Below are 22,952 nucleotides of genomic sequence, written 5' to 3'. Positions count from 1 at the left end.
TAATTTTATAGTGAATGACCCTAAGGGGATTGGATATCTCATAAAAATTATTAATACTCTACCACCTAAATTTTGGAATATTTCTGAGGGTCGGGGCCTTGTTAATGACATTATAAACAAGCTGCCATTTGAACTACACATTCCAGGCTATCAATATTGTGGTCCCGGTACAAAATTGGACCATAGATTAAACAGAGGGGATCCTGGTGTTAATCCTTTAGATGCTGCTTGTAGAGACCATGATATTGCATACAACACACATTCTGATCTTGACAAGAGACATGTTGCAGACAAGAAATTAGAAGAGGCTGCATTTGGCAGATTTGTAAGCAAAGATGCTTCTTTAAGTGAAAAAATAGCAGCATTGGGAACCACCATAGCTATGAGCACCAAACAAAAATTGGGGTGGGGGTTGTGAATATGTATATAATAAACCTACAATGAGGGCTAAGGGTGTTATGTATCAAATACCTTATGCAGGTCTCAAATCTCTTAAAACTATTGACAGTCTTTTGACCAAAAAGCAGCGCAAGAAAAAAAGCTCTTGTCTTGCCAAGGGGCATGGTATGAAATTGTTGCTTAGTACCCCCCAATTAAAAAAATTACAGCAATCAAGAAAAAAATCACATGTGGGGGGATTTATATTTACCATCCCTGCCATCTTAGCTGCTCTCGGGGCTGTTGGGAGCTTGGCTGGGGGATCAGCCGCCATAGCAAAAACAGTAATAGATGCCAAGAAAAATAGGGCAGAATTAGATGAGCAGAGGCGCCATAACCTGGCCATGGAGAAACAGGGCAAAGGTGTTAAGAGAGCCATGAATAAGTTTAAAAAAAACAAGAGCCGCTTACAAACCAAGATATTGAAGCTTTAATCAAGCCACTGGGCATCAAACATTTTAGAGGTGTGTACATGTCTGATTCTTTACCGGAACAGCCACTCAACAAAGAGTGTGGCATTGTTAATTTGGATAAGTACAAAAATCAGGGCACTCACTGGATTTGTTATCTTAAATATTTAAAAAATGAGGCATTTGTGTTTGATTCATTTGGAGGTGTTCCACCTGAAAATTTAGTAAAATATCTAAATTCAGCTAATCTTTATTACAATAATGCCCGTGTTCAAAACTTCAAAGATGTTAATTGTGGACATTTGTGTTTATCTGTTCTTAGATATATGTCTCAAATAAATAAACCATCAATTGAAGATTTTCAAAAAGCCTTGTGGTATTTAAAACATCATGGGGGTATTCCATCTCACCAGCCAAAATTCAATATTGAAACTCAAATTGCATGATGACATAGTGTATCCCAAAACAATAGCTCTCAGGGCATTTTATGGCATGTACCTGATCCCAAATATTACACACCACAACAACAAAATTGCAGTAGGGGATGAAAAAATTGTCATCACTCCAGGGCAATATAATCTATCCACTCTAAATGCTCAATTACCCAGAGGTGTAGTGTTAAGTCAAAATTCTGTCACTCACAGAGTAGAAATTGTATCTGCTACAGAAACAGTGGATCTGGCTACTATAGGAGAGCTGTTAGGCTTTGAGAACAACACAAAACTTGAACCAGGCATCAAACACACTGCTATGAATATACCTAAATTCTTAGCCATAGAAACTCTGAATATTCACTGCAATGTGGCTGAGGGTATGATCACCAAATCAAATGGCATAGGCACTCACAAACAAACAGGCATTATTGCAACATTCAAACCTAATTCTGAATTCATGGAGCCCATCATCTACAATCCATCCCCAACATTATATTTTCCTGTGTGCCATAACAGAATAGATTACATTGAGTTGATGGTCACTAATGAAAAAGAAGAATTAGTTGATTTTGCTGGAGCCACAACAACTGCAATCATAGAGATTAACATTTAAATAAAAATACATACAATGGAAAATATTGAGAGTTATGAGCTACAATCATTCCCCCCAAACAGGAGGACATTTGCAAATTTAAATCAACCCAACACAGAGATTGAGGTTGATCTTGATGTAGGGGATGGCTTTATACACCCCCACAGAGCAGATCTATACATCAAATTTGATGTTGTAAAGCTCGATGGTACCGATTATCCGGCAAATTCAAATATAAGACTTGTAGACAATTTTGTGCCACATCTATTCTCTGAAATTGAGATCAGAAAACATGGCGTTGTTATAAACAGAGTGGATTATCCCGGCATTACCTCCACAGCTTTGGCCACATTAAAATTATCCAAAACCGAGGCTTCATACTACAAAATAGGAGGATTCGAGGCTGGTGATAAGATTTTATCTAAAAACCACACTGTACTGTTCCCCATGCGCCTGTTGCCAGGATTCTTCTCAGATTACAAAGAAATTATGTGGAAGGGTGGGTTAAGAATCACATTTAGAAGAGCTGCAAATGATAACAATGCTTTGATGAGGTACAGTGCATTAAACCCTGCAGGGGAAGCTCTGCCTAATACCCTACCAGATGCAGGCAAATGCATTATTCAGACTATGGAGTTAAGAATCCCTGTTGTTGAGTACGAGGCCAGTTATGCTCTTAAATACAAAGCAGATATAATAAAAAATCCACAGATTCCTCTGCAATTTTATACATATCAATGTGTACAGAAGCCCGCAACTGGTACATATTATGAGTTTGATGCCACAAATTCATTCTCCAGCATACAATATGACATGCCTGATTTTGTAGTGGTACTGTTTCAGACTGGAAGACACAATAATCAGGAAAAAAATTCAAGTAAATTTGATAGCTGCAACATCAAGAACATATATCTTAAAAATGGCAGAAATGAGGTATTTCCTAGAGAAAATTATAATTTAGACATGTCCAAGAATGATTTCCTCAAATTATATGAGGCTTTTTCGGCTTTCAAGAGAGTCACTACAGGCAATACTGACATGTACTACACACCTGATGAATTCAAAGCACAGAGACCTATGTTTGTAATTAACACTTCAAAAAGAAAACAAGTTGTGGTGAGTGACAGAACAAACATTAAAATTATCTGTGAATTTCATGAGGCTTTACCTGATGACACCATATGTAGTGTTATTCTCATAGGAGAAAAATCATATGTTTATGATGTAAGAAATGAGAGAGTCACGGAGCAATTCTAGAGGGTTTCTGCATATTGCATTGTTTTAATATTGGATTGAGGCTGAGGTCCAATTAAACTTAAATTGGAAGTAAATATGTGTAGGTGTTGGTGTGTATGTGTGTGTATGTGTGTGTGTCTTGGCCTAGTTTTAAGTGTGGCCAAAAAAATATCAAGAGGGGCATATTTTTGACAAGTTTATAGACAACAATCTCACAGAAGTGCCTTTTTGTAAGTATAGGCATATCAATCTGAGGGGCTCTTCCTTTCTCATGGAATCCATGAGGGCTTTTTTACAAAATTCTTAGATTAGAGGGGGTTCCACACTAGAGCAAGAAGCTCATATGGGCATGTTGAGCTAGTTTTAAGTGTAGACAATTCTGCTGGAGGAGAGCTCTTCCTTTCTTGAGTTTATAATAGCACAAGTACCACTACTAGCTCAACTAAGCTTATATTACATTTCTTGGATCTGAAGTGACGCATGCGTCAATTGTGGGAAAATAATTATTACTTTCTTTCACTTCAGATCCAAGAAATGTAATATAAGCGTAATTGAGCGCTCTCGTATAAAATAAATACTTCTCATATATGAAGAAATAAGAATGTAGAAATGCTCATTAATGTCGTCGCAGAGCATGCTGTCCTTTTTCCCATAATTGACGCATGCGTTCAGTTGAAGCCTCTGCCACAGACATGAACCGGATCGAAGTGAATATATTGCTGTAAAGAAACAAATCTCGCCTAGCCGAAACGCTTTAAACCCACTTCTAAATATTTTGAGAGAAGGGGTAAAATAATTTGTGCTTTTGGCTGTAATTTTTAAATCTTAGAAAGATTTCACACCAAAGCGACAGGCAGTACGCGACAGGCGAAAAGCGACGCGGAGAATTCACACCGAAGCGGCAAGCGACAAGAGCACATTCAGCCTGAAGGAAACATTCACCGCACGCGCGTGTCGCTTGACGCCTGTCTCGTGTCTCTCTTCGCTCTGGTGTAAAATGTCCCTTAGAGTTATGAAAGTTTTATGATATGAATTTAAAATAATACACTACTGCACTATGTGGAAGAAATTGAAATTACTGGCATCTTGATGAATGTTTCAACGTACAATAAACCGAATGTGCTCAGGTAGAAAGTTTTTTATTATTAATTTCATTTGCTTTTCTGTCCGCTTTGACTAATCAAGAAGCCGAGGACGAAAGGTGACAAGACGAAATTGATGACAGGGCAATTACAGGAACGCACTGGTAAAGCACAACGCGAGTCGCACGGAGAATCATACACATGGTTTTCTGTGTCCAGATATCAGTGCTTTGTAAGTCTGTAAAACGAAGGAAAAAATTCCCAACTGCTTATGCCCTAGATAATATATTTAAATACGCTGATCTAGAGTAAACACATGACGCACATTTTCATTGTATATGCTTCATTTTCCTTCTATGGATTATTCGGATATCATACTGCAGTATGACAATTGTATGATATATCCTGCTGGACAAAATAAACGGGACACCTAAATATTTGACATCTGAATTGCAATTACTTATGAATTAGGCTCTCAGTTTGGTAGATTTCTGTAACTTTCGTTTTTGTTCTAATTTAACTTATTAATGTATGCAGAACATCCTAAAAGTGTGTTTTCTGTTGAATATAGTTCCAATAATTTAGTTAGCCTTCGAATCTGAATTTATTTATGCGTTATCACAAAAATGCAAGTGTCCGTTTTTTTGTCCAGCAGTGTACTTTTCTGTCGCTACAACATTATTAATTTGGTTATTTTTTTTCTTTTTAGAAGACATTAGGTTCAAATCCTCTGACCAAACAATCAGTATTGTCCGCAGTCTCCGGCAGATATTCAAGTCATTGCTGGGATGGTAACTGCTAAATTTACCAGCTGACAATTGTACATCAGAAGAGGAATGTACGCCTGACGTTTCAAATACCGTTCCTTGTTACCTAATTTGTTGGTAACAGTATGTTTACCACATTCATGTGGAAAGATCCTGCGTGGTTGCAATTGCGTTAATTATCTATTATATGTGTTCTAAATGCTTAAAAAATGTGATATTTTCCTAGAGGAATCATACGCATTCAGTTAGCATAGAACGCTTACTTTTGAAGTAATTGTTGTAGCGCACATTTTATGGTCTTTGTCTTTATTTACTACTAGCTGATTGGCCGGCGTTGCCCGGGTAATTATTTATCCCAATATTCTATTAGACAGGAAAATAATGAATTCTAACTATAGTGTAAAATGTATCTAACATTATTTACAGGTATTTAAAAGTATAAGTACAGTATACAAATTATAAATTAAAATCTTTTACAAATTCACTATAATATTAATTTAACTCAAAACTTGATTATAAACAACATTTTTAGTTTCACCTCCAGGAGCAAGAATAAATAAATTGAACGGCATTGGGAGTGCCACTGTTCACTTTAGCGACCCCGAAAGCTATGGATTCTACACTTATATCTGTCTTTTTCGTTTATTTTTACATGTCACCCCTTCCCACCCCACACTTCTAGGGGTGTCAGGGGTGTCTTACCCCCACAACATTTCTTTCCAGATTGTAAGTCATATGTGTACCTAACATCGCGCTGCGGCTCCAAGGGTCCTGGGTTCGAACCCCACTCGGGCTTGGTTGTCTGTGAATGTCCATTCATCAATTTCATCATTTCATCACTCATCCCATCTTCGCAAATGAGGCAAGAGGCACAAAATGCGTAGTAAAATGAACTAAATCAATCAATCAATCAATCAATATGTGTACCTAGTTTGGTTGAAATTGTTCCAGGCGTTCGACTTATGCCAAACAAACCTACATCTAATCACGCATTCATCCATTTTTATATATATAGACTCGCGTACTTTCGACGTGACCCATGCGTGACCTTCGGCCACGTTGTGGGCGCAATCATGTTATAGATGGGGTTTCTTCATAGACCTTAATGACTTTGAAAATGTCTGCATGTTGCATTGGATGAAGGGAGCATGTGTATAAGTTCGCTTATTTGAAAAGCTTAGAAAGTAACTTTATGTGTGTACGTGCTCTAATGTTGTACAAATATTGAACATATTATTGTCTATTTTCATAATAATAAACTGGGTAAATGTTTTCCGTTTTAAAATAGTTAGATATTTAACATAAACGAATTGAATAGCTAAAATATATTGGAATAGCAGTATTTAGTACGTCTTTTGTCATTTTCACATTTTTAAACGTAATTTAAAAGTAATTGTTTTCTGTTATTCCGTACGCTCGCCGACGTGGTTCGCATATTTGGAAAGTTTTGAACGTAACGTTATGTGTGTACGGGCTCTAATATGGTACTAACATAACATTCAAAATAGTATTGTCTGTTTTCTTAATAATAAACTGGGTAAGCAATATCCACTTCAAGATAGTTAAATGTATTGTATAAACTAATTGAATAGTGACACTAAATCGAAAAAGCAATATTTTACGTCTTTTGTCATTTTCACATTTTTGAATGTAAATGAAAAAATAATTGTTTTTCGTCATTCGCCTTAAATTCCTACCTCTCCCCTGTAATAAATTCTGATGCTCATATTTTGAAATTCGAAAAGTCTAGCATAATTCACTTACAGTAGTTTCTGGGGTGAAAATAAACTTTCTTTAAGTTCCCTAGTATCGATTTTTAAGATAGCACAATAAATATGTACTGCACCAAACTTGAAACCTAACTTACGGTGAAGGTAATTCTAGTTATATCTAACATACTATCCATCAATCTTCATTTCTGTTTTCAACAAGAAAATTAAGGAAATATATGTTATCTTCACTTGATAGATACAGCCCATAATTTTCTACGGTATATTGTCAAAATCTCTTATTGTGCACACGAATAATTTTTAAACAACATGAGCCACAGTCTTAGTTTTCTTCTGGTAGTCAATTCTCCTCACAAAATTTATTTTTCGTAAGATATGGACAATCAATACGAGTCATATTTTACGCAATGTTATTAGAAGCATAGGTTGGGCCAATCCGTTGTTTACTCGTGATGACGAAACGACGGTAAGAGGTGAATTTATCCATGAAATGAATTCCAAATTTATGCGCTAGTGTTTCACTATGCAGATAGGAAACCATGCCAGAAACTGAACACACGAAATCGATTACACAAATGAGTATTTCCACCCATTTACATTTTGTGGCTTCAGACAAATTGAAAATAAATATCGATAGGTACTTATTGTTATGCGGGACATAATATTATTGATCGGAACGGTAATTTTTTTAAATCCAGACATTCGGGACGGGAATTATTCGCAATTTCTCGACTAGTCGGGAAATTTTCGTAAGGGAAATTTCCCGAGGATCTGGAAATCTCAAATTCTACACGTCATTTTCACCTTAAGTGATTGTCTTTGCATTTCTGGAATGAAAACTAACAATTTCCTAAAGTTTCAGACACTTGCAATGTAGAAAACGTTAGGAATTAATACCGTTTTAAAATGACCATTCGGTATTTCCCGACTGCTCGGGATCCAAAAAAGTAGGGAAGTCATTTGCTGAAGTCGGGATCGGGACGGAATTTTTCTTTCCCATCCCGACTTTTCGAGATACCGCACACCACTTGTTATTATTATTTATTTTAGTTCAGCACAAGATACACCTTCCAATTACGTTGAACATAATATACTGTGCATACCAGCATTTATGTACGCTATATTTACACTAGGCTATGCACTTGTATTTTTTTCTTCAGTGCACATGTTTCCGCGAATATATCAAAGTCTGCCCAACATGAAATGTAATACTTTTCAACTTTGCTTTCACGCAAACTTGGCATGAAGTAATATTTCATTCTCTCAGGCAGTGGCGTGCTCAAGGGGGGTTGGTGGGGATTATAACCCTCCCCCCTTTGGCCCAGTATTCCAAAAAAAAAGAACGTCAAATGTAGGAAAAGATGGGAAAATGAGGGATGAATACCAAAAATAGTGTACGTAACCCCTCCCTTTCGAAAATCCTGGGCACGCCACTGCAGTCTCAGGTTAACATGCAAGGGCACATTTTTTCCACCTTTCGATGTGTAGTCTTTAATTTCTGCAGCAGAAACCAAGTGTGGCTTCTTACCGATGTGTAAAATGATTAATACGACAACTTCCGTCTCGGTATTTTATAAGCACAAAATATACACGAAGTTTTGTTCAAAGCTAAGTTGCGTTACTGCGAAGCCGTAATTAGATTTTGATCAGCTATAGGAGTTTAGCTTAATGGTTTAATTTTTGCTTTGTAACTTGGCCATAAGGTAGAATTCAGTTGCAGAAGTATTGTATTTTTTTAATATCGCTTATACGTTCTATGAAATAAATATTACTGTGTCTGTAATGGTCTTACATAGTAGTATATATTTTTAAGAATACTTCAGTGAATTGAATACGTTGCCACAAATATTTAAAATACTATTACTAATTTGTATAATAAATTTTAAACTTCTGCTGTATAGAATCCTTAAAAATATCACCAGTATTTTTTTCATATAATCAAAAGAACATCACGTTATGAATCTCCTGCCTGTGATTGCAGAGTAATCAAACAAACGCCAAATTATCAATTCTTCCATTGCCCGTTAAGGAACAAACACAGACACGCCCTTTCTAACAGACTACACAGAGCCAAGATACCATTTCCTGTATCCATACCCTCCCTGTTATCGTCTCCCTCCTCTCGTACAATATGGATATTATATAGTTTTGCCGCCAGAGTGGTATTTAATTTTAACATTTGTGTGTATATGCAAGTTTGTGATCAGTGTTACAGTCAGTGAAGTGAAGTATAGTATTGCGATATCTACACGACCACAACTACTACTACTACGAATTCGATTCTGTGGTACTCCTCCACAATTACCATTTCTTTTGCCATTGGTGTACATTTCTCTCTCGTTTTTCCCTACATATTCACATAAAGCAATAAAATACAAACTGCTAATTTTTCATTCTATTTTGGTTATTTATTAAACTGTACGTGTTTACATTTATATTTGATAAATTTACTGATAAATGACCAATCACAGTTCCCCTTTCTTATAAGAGCGATCACAAAAAACGAACCTTCGTCGAAAAGTCCCCGCGCATCTTCCTCCTCTTCCGTTCAACTCGGGCTATAAAAGAGCATGCTCTACTCTCCCCCTCCCCTCCACACTGGAGTACGGTGCACAGGAGTCGCGAGTCTGCGCAGGTTTCTTTGCTTGTGGTTCCACTATAATAGTAATATAAAAATGTACACTCACCTCACTTAGTTTGCCGGCAGTTTGCTTCTTTATTCATCATATTTGGAGAAGATACAATTTAATCTACAGGTGTACACTGTATATAACACACCTTATTACTGACTTCCTTGACCTTGGATGTACAGGGACAAGGAAAACAAAGAAATGAGCATAATTTTCTCTTCGGAGATGTTGAACCTAAACCAAAAAGAACACAAATAATGAACTTGACAATGTAAAGTGATGAGATTTAGTATATCATTTGATGAAGTAAACTAATTCTGACTGAACTAATCACAAAGGACATAATCAGCTCAGATTCTATTACTTCTTCATGGTATGTGACGTAAAGTTCCCGCCCAACCATTTGACAACGTTAGTGGCTATCGTATCTCCTTTTCCACAGCCTGTAGTACACATCCTCATCTAGACATTGTTTTTGTTCTGGTATTTAATATCTGCATACTGCAGCACTGTCGTTCTGTCATTTCACATGACTTCACATTGAAGTGATGCATTCACTTGGCCGGTTACACGTCATCGCACGCAAAAACTTCAACCGTTACCATGGATATGGGCCAGGGCTGATTTTACGTGACGTCACAACTTGAAAAATATGACATTAAGGTACCATTTTCAACGTCTGTTTCCAAGTTCAATTACATGCATGGCTAACAAGACAGTATTACATGTCTAGTATATTTCATTAAAATAACCATGATGTATCGAATTTTGAGAACTAATAAAGTATGTTATACATGACTGTTTAGTTGTCTCTGGACTAAATCTTCTTCTGTAGATGTCACTCTTGTCTGATGCATGTTTCCTAACTAGAAATTTGATCATATGTGATGGTGATTATCTCGAGGATAATAAATATGTTAGAAGGCACTAAAAACTCTCAACTAAGCACAGAAAGATACAAAGTACAGTGGGATCCATGAGTATTACCGTGCAAATTGTCCATGACTATTTTCATTGTTATTTTTTTTTAAAACCTATGTGTTTTTAAGCGATGGATTTTTATGTATGCTGGTGCAGAAGTTGTCAACAGCTTGTTTTGAGTTTTCTTTTCATTCTTGAAGCTGTTAATGGGTCAAATAAAGTGCACGAGCATAGTGATGGACAATTTGCAAGGTAATACTCATGGATCCCACTGTACAAGTTATTTTAATTCTTATTATTTTCTTGGGCACCATGTGTCGCCTCAGTCGAATATGATCATGTACATTTTTAATCTAGCATTGCAAATCTGCGCTTAAATTAATCAGTGCGATTCAGAAAAATCCAAACATATGCAGGAAATTTGTTGTTATTTTAGATATCAAGATTAACTATTTTCCAATTTCGTTTGCAATTAGAAAAATATTTAAAGAAGGTATGTCAATTTCAAATTTAATTATTCTATGTAGAAGTTGTAAAAGCCATGAGGGGAAAAATAGCGGATTTTTAGACCCTGGACGGAAAAAGACGTTGTTAGGGAGTATGAAACGGGTATTTTCACACTTAGAAAAATGCTAAGCGAGCGTCTCGTGCTCTCGCCGAAGAGGTTCGCTTATTTGAAAAGTTTTCAACGTAATGTTATATGTGTATGGGCTCTAATATGTTACAAATATTTTCAATTTTCTTAATAATGAACTAAGTAAGTAATAACCGTTACAAGATAGTTAGTTGGATGTTTTGTATAAACGAATTCAATAGTGACACTAAATCGGAAAAGCAATAGAATTGCTACCTCTCCTCTGTAATAAATTCTGACGAAAATATTTTGAAATTCGAAAAGTCTAGCATAATTCACTTACTGTAGTTTTCGGGGTGAAAATAATATTTCTTAAAGTTCCCTAGCAACGTCCGTTTCCATGGTCAACAACAAGCACGGCAAGCTCTAAGGAATTATATGTCATTATACCCCCTAAACATTTAGTTAAAACAAGCGCGATGTAGATATTTACGCATTGAGAATAACAATATATACGTAATTGTATCTGGACTGAATCTTCTTCTTATGTAGATGTCACCCTTGTTTCAGGCACCTTTTCAAAACCATAAGTTGATTCATCTGTGTGTTGTAGATCCTTGAGAAATATAATGTATCTCGACAAACTCCGGACGACATTATATTTCAAACTTTATGAAACTTACATAGAACCATTTTTACAGGAATTGTACAGGAGTGGACATCAAGCGCCACTGACACTGCCTTGTTTACTGACTTCTCCTTCATCCTTGATAATCAATATTCTTACAAAATATCTTAATAAGTCGAATATAATTCTGTAAAAGTGTAATGAAATTTGGTAACTATTTATTATGAAAGGAATAATTGTGAGTAAATATTATGTGCATCCATGTATATAATACCAATTGATGAACTGTTAACTGGTGCATGGATTTTGTCCACAACCAATAAATATTTTATATATAAAGAAAAGAATTGAAGGAAACAATGTGTGCTGCAAAAAATTCCCCTGGAAACGGTTGCTAAGGCCGTGAAAAAAAGGGCATTTTCACCCTTAAGGAAGGGCCGATTGAGCTATTTTTAAATGTTCTCGGCCTTTTGGGACGATTTCATGGGGGTCGTAATCGGGCATTTTTGGTTTCCGGGGCTTCCTTCATGGAGAACATTTATGTCACTGAGTCAGTCAGTGAGTGAGTTCTTGGCTTAATACAACATTTACAGTGAGTCACATAATTATTCGGACACACAGTAAATTTCTAACGTTTAAGAGCGGGAAGGGAGTGAAATCTGTGTACAGCGTTGAAGTTGATTTTCTTTTAAAAAATGTCATGTTTAGTACAAAATTGGACAATAAAAAGTTAAAAAACGAACATCAGCAACAATATAACGAAGGATGAATCCCTACCGTTGCAAAAATAGTGCCACAAAATTATTCGGACACATAGTAAATGTTAACGTAAGTTTGCGATACAGTGACAATTTAGATTTACGAATTGATTGATACACTGTTCATATATATTAACTCTGGTTTCCTGTAGATTTCTGTAGCAATTACGATCGCGTTTTGTTTAACAAAGTTGTGATATAAGAACATTTTCTATGTAGAAATGGAGCGAAGAGGAAAGGAAAGTTCATTTGAACAACGTCAGTTAGTGATATGGCACCTCGCTAAGGGTAAAACTTACCGTGCAATAGCCTCAATGTTGAAAATGAAAAAAAGTATAGTTGCAGATATTATTAAGCGATTTAAATATGAAGACAGGATCGAGTCCCACGGTCATACAGGGAGACCAAGAATTTTTTTCCCCCAGAGAAGAGACAGTAATCGTGAGGAAAATTTAAAAAAAAAAAAAAACAAAGATGAGTGCTCCAATTGTGTGTGCTGAGGTAGCTGAGGAGTGTGGAATGCATAGTCATCCTGAAACTATACGAAGAGTGCTCAGAAGGGCAAACTATCATGGCCGTGTAGCCAGGAGAAAGCCATTTGTAAGTAAGCCAAACAGGACAAAAAGACTGGTGTTCGCAAAGGAACACTTAGGAAAGGATCAGACATGGTGGAATCGGGTAATTTTCACTGACGAGAGTAAATTCAATATTTGTGAGTCAGATGGGAGGGTAACAGTGTGGCGTAAACCAAATGAGGAGCTCCGAGGGAAACATTTGCAAGCAACAGTGAAGCACGGGGGTGGTCACGTAATGGTTTGGGGCTGCATGTCGACCCAAGGCGTTTGTAAATTGGCTTTCATCGAACAGACAATGGACAGGTACCGTTAACTTGACATTCTGAAGTCAAATCTAAAGACTAGTGCTGAAATGATGGGCATCCTTTGTAACTTTATGTTTTATCAAGATAATGACCCGAAGCACACTTCCCGCGTAGTACAAGAATGGTTATTGTACAACTGTCCAAAAGTGCTCCATCCTCCACCGCAGTCTCCAGACTTGAACGTCATTGAGCACCTCTGGTGTAAGTTGGAAAAAGAAGTGAGGAAAACACCTATAACCTCGAAGGCAGACCTCAAGGATAGACTTCAACATGAATGGGCCAACATATCGCCAGTGTACACCAGAAAATTGGTAGACATTATGCCAAATCGTTTATCCGAGGTGTTAAAAATGAAAGGGATGCCTACCAGATATTGACATTTCTGTTCGTTGCTTTTCAAGCGTGTTTTCCTGTTTGTCCTTCCATGTGTCCGAATAATTTTGTTTAACCCACAAAAAATGTTTGTTTTGTTTAATGAAAATATTTTACTAATATATTATATTAAACATAATTAAAGATAATTAACAGTGTGCTCATATTGAGTTTTATTTGTAAAATAAATATTAAACATTTATCATGGTATTATATCACGACTACGTCAGTAAATATTCAGAAACCTTATCTGTCCGAATAATTATGTGACTCACCGTAGCTCAAAAATTTTGAATTTGTATCAATTGTGTCTAGTGATATTTACGCTACCAATGCAAATATAAACACAATATTTTTCAGCGCGAAATAAGCAGCTCTTAAGATGGCAATTTGCAATGCTGAGCAGGTGAGTTTAGCCTCTTGCCACTCACTTATGCTGCAGCCGCAGAATATATAAACAGTCGCTGACGACAGGACCATTCTTTCATATAGCGTTAACGCTACTTATTCAAAAATCCTCATGCAACGCTACCTACGAGAATACGAAGAATGGTGTACCAAGTGGCGCATCAAGGCGAACCCCTTCAAAAATACCGCAGCAACCTAAAGCAGGCTTTAGACGGAAGAATAATCTTTAACATTTTTTCTAGCGTAAATGCTATGTAAATGCTTTAAGAAATCTTATGGCAGATAGTATTTTACACGGAATCATTTCATGTAACTATTCGGTTAGCTGGACCTCCCCGATGACGCAGTGGGAGCGTCGTCGCCTTGTAATCAAGGGGTCTCGGGTTCGATTACCGGTGGACTCACATAGTGGTTCGGATCCCACTTTAAGCTGTAGGTCCAGTCCCAATTATCCGTATTGTACATAAAGTGGACTTAAAACACCAAATCAATTAATCAATCTATTTGGTTAGATATTGTGATTACAAGGTAAAATATAGTACACATCTTGAATGGCAAGTCGAGTTACACCATATATGCTGAGTGCACAGTGTGTACAATTGAAACAACTAAAATATTAGTCCATACGTGTACAGTAAACGTTGTAAAGTATGTATTTAAGCAACGCCATTGTTATGTATCTAATACCGTTGTATACCGAACGTTACTCCTGTCGGTTGAATAGTTATCGACTTTTAAAAATGTGAAATGGTACATTGTTTATGTTTACATTTTACGCGGCCGCCATTGCATCTATACTCGTGACTTAGATGTCGTTTTGTTTCTAATTGGGTATGCTACGAAAAATGCTACGGAAATAGAACGGTCCTATCCTTGAGAATTGCCATGAAATATGATATGGCATCTGAAATGCCGTAAGATATTTTTACTCTACACGGTAGCATTTAGGTCATGGCATAAATGTTAAGGAAAATACTAGGAAATTGCTATTGTGTTAATCGGGCCTAACAGGCGCTTCGATCTGAAATGGTACACCATACTAGGTCTGCCCAGTTGACGTTCGGGTTGAGTTGAGTTGAGGTTTTAAGTCCACTTTATGCACAGTGAGGTTAATCGGGACTGGACATACAGTTTAAAGTGGAATCCGAACCACTTGTGCCTCCACCGGGTATCGAACCCGGGACCCCTTGTTTTCAAGGCAATGACGCTACCACTGCGCCATGGGGGAGGCCAGTTGACCTTCGGGTTGGAGTGAATTAAATTGGTTTGTTTTACTTGGCTTTTCTGCGCCTTTTGAATAAAAGAGAAGATGCAGATGTATGATGAAATTGATGAATGGATAGTCACAAACACACATACCCAAGCAGGGATTTGGACACGTGTCGCCTGTCGTCGAAGCGCGATGTGCTAACCACACTGCCACAGAGGCCAGCAGTTGACGTTCGAAAGCACCCTGGATATCACTCTAACCAAACGTCCCTCTCGACTGGTACTATCGGCTGGCCGTTCGAAGGTATTTCGGACACTTGTGTCGTCTAGTTTTGAATTCACACAGACATGTCTCGTTTCGTCTAGTGTCGAATGGTTTTTCCTTGTTCTCGTCTCAATTTTAGTAGGTCGGAGGGTGGCCAATCTAGAACCATCATAAAATTCAAGTATAATTCCCGGTTTTCAAGGCGAACTTTCCAAAACATCAAGGGCACAAACTCACACATTAGAAATACATAATTTAAGGTGTTGAGCTTACATTTGCTACTTCACATACCCAGAATATAGATATATCTATAAACTCAAGTAACAAATGTTACGGGATATACTCAGTTACAAAAAAAATGTTGATTGTATAAGAATTTGATCAAATTTATCTAATCAACTTCAACATATCTTCGTCTATAATAATTTTCAGTCCGTTAGATATATTGTTCAGCAATGGACACTAACAAAGTAATGGAATTGAGATAATTTTGTTTTATTTACCACGCAACTTTCTTTTCTTTTCCTTCCCAGATAAAAATAATGGCTACACTGCGAAAAACGTGCTTCAGCGCATAAAAAGAGTATGTATGAATTCAATACGGCTGGGAATAATAAAAGTTGCAATTTTTCACGTCTACGCAGGAAAATTCACGCAGTATTCACGCAGAATTTCCCGAATTCAAGGAATTCGCGGTGAGCAGCCATCCTGGGTATTCTCTGTCTTGTTTCGAATATCGAACTTGTATACGTAATATCCCTTTCTGGTTTAGAATCCCAAGAATTGCTAGCGGTTGGTGGTATGGTTCTCCACAAACTTCGACAAACTTACAACGAATTACTTCTGCTTCGAAGTACACTTTACTCAGAAGCGAGGAAAAGAATTTCTTGGAGCACAGACTCTACCAACTCGTGCATACACGCTTGTGCATGATAGATACCTCAAGGGAAGAAAAAAAGTTAGGGGATGGACGGAGTGCTACTGTCTATCCTACTTAGACCGACATCCATGAAGATATTCCGGAGAAGGATCTGAGGGATGCACTTTCCTGATTTTGACGAGCGCCTCGCGCTTAAAAGTTTCCACATGCGTTTTTTTTATGAGGGAATGACTGAGGCTCGAACAAGGTAACCTAGAAACGGAAGACTGAGGAAAGAAACAGCTGACACGACTGGACGTGACGGGAATCGAAGCGAGGTCTCTGGGATTCCGAGCAGCTAGTCCGGGGATAATTCCTTCCCTCCTGTCCGTGTATTAACTGTCTTCTGGAATTTCCGTGGCAACACCTTAAAGCGTAGAAATAAATCTTCAACTCGTGCTGTTCATAAAATATTCCGAGCCGCATTCTTCGGGAAATATCGATTTTGAGGACCAGGCTTTAGGATTCCTGGCCTGAATGCTTCCGTTCTATTCTCCAACAATCCCGCGAAGTGGTTCCTGGTGTATTTCACTGGTCAGCGAAATAAGTAATAACAATAAAAAGAAACCCCTTCGACGCAAGAGTGCTATTCGCGACGGATAAAAATTGCATTTTCAGAAAAACCTCGAGAAATGGTGTTTTTTCATCAATAATCTTACAACAAAGAAAATGCAAGAACTCAGTTTGGAGTCCTGAGCTCGTATAAATTTATAACCACCCATCGTCACCACTAAACAAATGTGCCAGAATGAAACGTAATTTTTAATATATGTACATATACCGTAACATTACCGTCATGAGCTTATAATTTTCACAAAACCTTGATTAAAGGATAATTAAGTTCACGTTTGTTCCAATTTCTGTAATGCTTTCTTTGTCTCTCGGTGGCAGGGCACGTTGAATGACGATCTCGTTACCAAATATTACAGTTCAATTCCTGGATTGCGCGTGTGAGTGTCCCTTCAACAGTTCCACCTAATAATATTTCATCTTCATCGTCGCGATTATATTAATGTTGCAGAGGGAATGTAAAATAACATAAAGACAAAAATAAAAAGTATCATGTTAGCTTTATTTCCTCTTTCTGTTATTATTTGCATTTCTATTCATGTTTTTCTCGTCTGCATCTCATTCTTCTGGGTCGACAAGTTCGTTTAATCCAGCAGATGTCTCAATGAGTCCTATTCCTTCACATGTTTCAGTAAAACAAATTGGCCAAGCTGAGGTCGCATTGTCCATATATTTTCACATAGTTTTTGAGAGTTTCCGATATTTATTGGTTGTGGAATAATTAGTTTTTAAACTTTAGAATAGGGAGTATTTGCAAGAAACAACTTTTGTACATTTGTCTTGCGCAATTATATGCGCAATTTAATAAAGCTGATTTGTTATTTTTTTATTTTTGGAGGGGAAAAATCGAAACGAATCCCAAATATGACTTTTGTTATTTTTTAATGAAATAGATAACATCGAATGTGAAGTAATTGAATAAAAGTTGAAAACCAAAGTTGGTTTCTTCAAAATAATTAGAGCTAAACTTCAAGGGATCAAATGGAAAAAAAAACTCTTCCACATTAAACAATAATAATTCAAATTTTCAAAGCAAGTTCCATATTAACGGTCTTAATCTTCCACATAGTCCGAGTTGAAGAATTTAGCATCTGTTTTTTGTCACAGCAGAATGTTGTCGTAGAAGCTCTCATATCCGCATGTGTAATCCAGATGAACATCGTATAGGTTCTTCCTTTTTGTGGGGTATCTGGGAAGAATTTTCGGCTTCTGCAAATTGAACGTTGAGTAATTGAGCCAACGGATGAACCGCTGAGCTTCAACTGTTCTCTTAACGTTAGGTCTCTTGCTGAAGGAGAAGTACTTGAAGATTGATATCTTGAAAGGTTGCGTTGTTCCTTCGGGATACCTCTTCCTGATGTTTCATCGGATTTGGTTGTTTTCTTGTATGTGTGAGGCCACTCTTATTGAAGGGACGAATTTCTCCAGTTTGAACTCTATGAATGGAGAAACATCCAACTCGGCTTTCCTTAGATATCAAATCAAAATTTCAAAGCAGTACATAGGCTACAGATACACAGGCATTTGTTGAATATTCTGAACTTGAACACCGCTTTCGTCTACTAGAACGTCATTTGCTTTCACCAGGCTGACAACGGGATACACCTGCACTACACCGAGTGTCAAAAAAGTGCAGCGAACTAGACGGGACTATTAAAATCGAGTTGAGCTCTTCTTTTAACTACTGGTAAAATGATGGGAAATATTTAAAAAGTACATTTCAGTAGGAACGCGTGTGGCTTTACTGTGCGCTATTCCGACTATTTTTATTACTATATTTTTTCAGAAGTAAGCTTCCAGGAAGCACAAGAAAGTGTATTTAATTTCTATGTATTAAAAGGCAATTATTTACATATTATTTTTATTGTTTATTAATAAATCTTATGAGAAAGTTTAGGAACTACAAGCAAAGTTTGATAAAAAAATATACTTCGATAGAAACCACTTTCAAATTGTAGTAGCAGCCATTCTTCTTGCATGGCAAAATTTCTTCAAATGTATTATCCCAGCACTATATAAAAACAAAATCCAGGGTAACAGACTAACAGAATTTACGACCTAATAATCTGGATTTTCTGATTCAAAGTTAGTGCAATAGTACTTGATGAGGTATTTGTTTTTGAAGACAAGTTTTAGAGATTACAAATACGTGTATTAAATATTCCCAATCTAAAGATGTTCCTTCTGCTTTAAAAAAATGTAGAACCCATGGCTCTTCACTGATTCGACATATTTGGACATCAAGGTTGACATTTTTCTACAATTGCTCCATACTGGCTTGTACGTCCAGATGCCGGAGTCTCGTTAGTATGCAAAATTAATTTGATTTTGAGGCGGCAGCTGTAACAAGTAGGCTACAAATCTGTATTGATATATCAGGAATCCTAGCTGAGAGAACAATTCATTGGAATTTCATACTGGCTCGTTAAAACTGGAGTGGACATTACGATCTCTCTTTCCTCAACTCCCCCCCTCTCCCCCCTCTCTCTTCTCTTCCATAACAACTTTCTTTCTCTTCTTATAGATTCATGGAAGTCCCTACCAGTCATTCGGAAGAGATTAGAGGTCCTTAAAAAAATAATACTACGACTTGAATCTTATTGTTCTTGTTTTAACGAATGAAAAGAGAGATAGAGTTGATAGAGTTAGTTTTTTAAGTCCACTTTATGCACAGTAAGGCTAATTGGGACTGGACGTACAGTTTAAAGTGGGGGGGGGGCAATCCAAACTGTGTGCCTCCAAAAAATATAAGAGAGAAATTTTGGTAAGAAAGAAATTCTTTTCATACAAGAAAGCTGAACGTTATGTGACGTCATACAGTGTGGTGGAATAGGTAAGGATGAAGTATATTATCAATAAATGTGCGGTTATCTAAAACCTGACCAGATTTTTTTTAAAAAAAAACAAAACAACAAATATCTGTTTACGCATTTCTTGTCCAGATTTATCATCCGGAGTTTGTAAATGTCAAGCTGGTAAAGATGTTGAAAACACAGGAATTGTTTTTAACACATTAGTTAAATTTGTAAAAATATGTAAAACATATAAAAATCAATCAAATAAACTGCATAGAATGTGGTTGCTTTTACCGTCTATTTACATATGGAAGCTACACATAGGTATAGACTGCAAGCGTTTGTAGTTTTCCGCACATGCATCCACATTCTTTCTAGTGTAACCTAGCGAATAGACGTAATACGCATAAAAACAAATGAGAGTTAATAAATTCCTGAAGCTACAAATCCATTGGACTTCCTTACTCTGAAAAAAATCAACAAAATTATGCAGCTCAGCGTCCTAGTACCGTATACCTCGCTAAACGCTTCTCACAGTTCGTCTATGTTTTATCTTTTGGGGCGTTCGGAGTGAACTCTTTCCTCGCAAAGAGAATACCTGCACGATTATATAGTTATTGTATCGCAAAGGATGCTTGCACGAGAACACTTTTATGAGAATTTAAAATAGTTGCAACACTGAGTTCTGGAGGTAACGAAGATATATTGCACGCTGACCGTTCTCCAAAGTGGTTTGTAGCCATCCGGTGTAATAAAAAACAGATATAAACCTACATATCCTGCGCATGTTATAAACGTTGCCTTCCCTGCTTTTTCCAAAGGCTTTACACATAATTATTTCCAAATCCGTGAATTAGTGACTTTCCTGTATCTTGTGCTACAATGTGCAGTAACTAATAAACATTATTTGTAATTAACGTTTCGATAACGCTCAGATATCAAGATATAAATGGATCCTTTGGACGAAATGAAATATAATATGTATTCTATTCTTAAATGTTGTGAACAACCAGCGGCTATGAGGGGTGAAATTCGCTATACTCTGTCTCGGGAAAAAGTGCAGCAAGGCTACGTATAAGGGTAGATATGGGGAGAAAGCGATTGGGCGGAGCGAAGTATTTCGCGCTGCTTCTAACCAATGGTAGGTTCAACCACATTTTCCTCTTCATGCATTCCAATTCTCACTCACTCGTTCATTGGTCGAGCCATCTGGAGTCACTACCAGCGCAGAGACTTGATTTCATTCGCTAGCTCGAAAGATTCCAAGATTAGTGCTCAACTTGTTGTTATTAACGGCTATCAAACTCTACTTTTATTAAAAAAAAAATGTGAAATTTGCTTTGCAATTATGTAGAGTGGTGGTGCCGAATATGAGATCCTTCCGAGACTCCGGCCTGCAGGCCGTAGAAAGTGCTGCCGCCAGGCGCCAGTCGCGTGAAACAGTAGTATATGACGTCATCAGCCATCTGTGAGTCAGTTGAGTGTTTACGCGTTCCCAGTAAAGTGCAGTATTTTTGGTTGTGTTTTTGTGGTTGAAAAGTTTTTGACACCGTACCATTTAACTTCTGTTTGCATCTTGAAGGTAAGACTCTTTATTAATCCGTTAGTGTAGGGTAGGTAGCGAGTGATATGTAGTGTTAACATGCTGGGTTTTTGATTGGCTAAATGAAGACGTAACCTCAACCTTTGTTCGCGTTGTTGTCCACGTGGTGATGCCTAATATGAGACCTCATAGTATGCCTAATATGCGACCCTCACGTGAGGGGTCTCATATTAGGCATATTTTTGCAACCGTCAAAAGCACGTTTACATTTTATTTTTATTATTATTTCTAGATGCCTCCTGAAGCTAAACGCAAAAAGTGGGACCCAGTTATGATGGTGCAAGCTGTAAAGGTTGTCAGATAGCACGAAATGGGTTATAAAAATGCTGCCATATATTTCGGAGTTCCAAAAGGAACTTTGGAGCGTTATGTGAAGGATTCTGAAAAAACTGCCGAATCGTTGGTGGAGGTTCCTAAGGGACGAAGGCCTACTTTACCACAGGACATTGAAAACTTGCTTGTAAAATACTGTGTTGAAATGGATTCAAAATTTTATGGCTTAATAAAAAAGGATATTAGAACAATGACTGGCCATATAAAATGGTTTAAAGCATCCGTTTTCTACAGACAAACAATGCGCTGGCAATAAGGGGTTAAGACAGTTTCACAAACTCCACCCAAAGCTCACTTTGAGAAAACCTCAAGCAACATCGTTTGCAAGGATTAAGGGATTTAGCCCTGAGAATGTCCAAAAGTTTTTTGAAATTTATGAACCTGAGCGAAAACAATTAAGAGTCAAGCACATAGGTTGTACAACGTTGATGAAACGGGGATAACTATTGTACAGCACAAATTAGCTAAGGTCATCTCGGTGAAAGGCAAAAAAAAAAAAATGTTGGTACCTTAACTTCCGCCGAACGGGGACATCTTATCACGGTTGTAACGTGCATGAATGCTGCAGGATCCTATGTTCCTCCCTTGATTGTTTGGCCTTGAAAAAATATGCAGGATGCTTTAATATAGGGGACACCTGCAGGATCGATCTTCGCCTGTCATCCATCTGGATGGATACAGGCCGACATTTTTACATTGTGGTTCAACCATTTCCTAAAGCACGTGAAACCATCCGAGAGTGATCCAGTACTTTTAGTGCTTGATGGCCACAATTCACATACCAGGAATACGGACGTTATTGACAGAGCCAGGGAAAATCATGTGACGATTGTGTGTCTCCCTCCCCATTCCACTCATAGAATGCAACCCCTCGACGTTAGTTTCATGTTTCCCCTGAAAACATTTTACGCCCAAGCAATTGAGGATTGGCTGCATTCAAACCCTGGTAAGTTCGTTACCAATTTTCAAGTTGGCCAACTGTTTGGCATCGCTTATAATAGGGCTGCTACGATGAACAACTCCATTAATGGCTTAAAAAAAAAAACAAAAAAAAAACAGGGTTGCTCCCTTTGAACAAAAACGTATTTGGTGAGGAAGACTTCCCTATTCATTCTCACAGGGTTAATTCTTCAACAGATAGGCTTAATTCAAGTCCAGTAACGCCGAGCACACCACAACCAAGTTGCAGTACCGCCAATGTGGAAGTAGACCAACCGTCAAGTTCCAACCGGCTGTTAGTTACTCCTGAAGAAATACACTCTTTCCCTAATTTACCAGAGAGAGACCCATCAAAGCCAAGTAGAGCCCGTCAGGCCTGTATCATTACATCAACGCAATATCAAAAAGAATTGACTGAAAGCAGTGATAAGAAAGCGAAACAATCTCTGACAAGACACC

General features: G+C 37.4%; 1 protein-coding gene and 1 non-coding gene across 2 annotated transcripts in view; one reads left to right on the top strand and one right to left on the bottom strand.

Moving 5' to 3' along the window:
* The window catches only part of LOC146002937 (uncharacterized), a 74,122-nt gene extending 52,597 nt beyond the window's left edge, over positions 1-21,525 (top strand). Inside the window, exon 4 of the mRNA XM_083141094.1 lies at positions 21,454-21,525. Coding sequence (XP_082997220.1) covers positions 21,454-21,525 — 72 coding nt within the window. The remainder of the gene's footprint in view (positions 1-21,453) is intronic.
* Positions 15,017-15,091, bottom strand: TRNAS-UGA (transfer RNA serine (anticodon UGA)). Its single transcript has one exon. It is a non-coding gene; the product is annotated as a tRNA-Ser (tRNA).
* Positions 21,526-22,952: the final 1,427 nt, after the last annotated feature.

This window comes from Lepisma saccharinum, chromosome 19 (genome assembly GCF_977018435.1).
Source record: "Lepisma saccharinum chromosome 19, izLepSacc3.1, whole genome shotgun sequence".
In the NCBI taxonomy this organism is placed as follows: Eukaryota; Metazoa; Arthropoda; class Insecta; order Zygentoma; family Lepismatidae; genus Lepisma; species Lepisma saccharinum.
The sequence above is the reverse complement of the archived record's forward strand: the minus strand, read 5'-3'. Positions and strand labels throughout refer to the sequence as shown.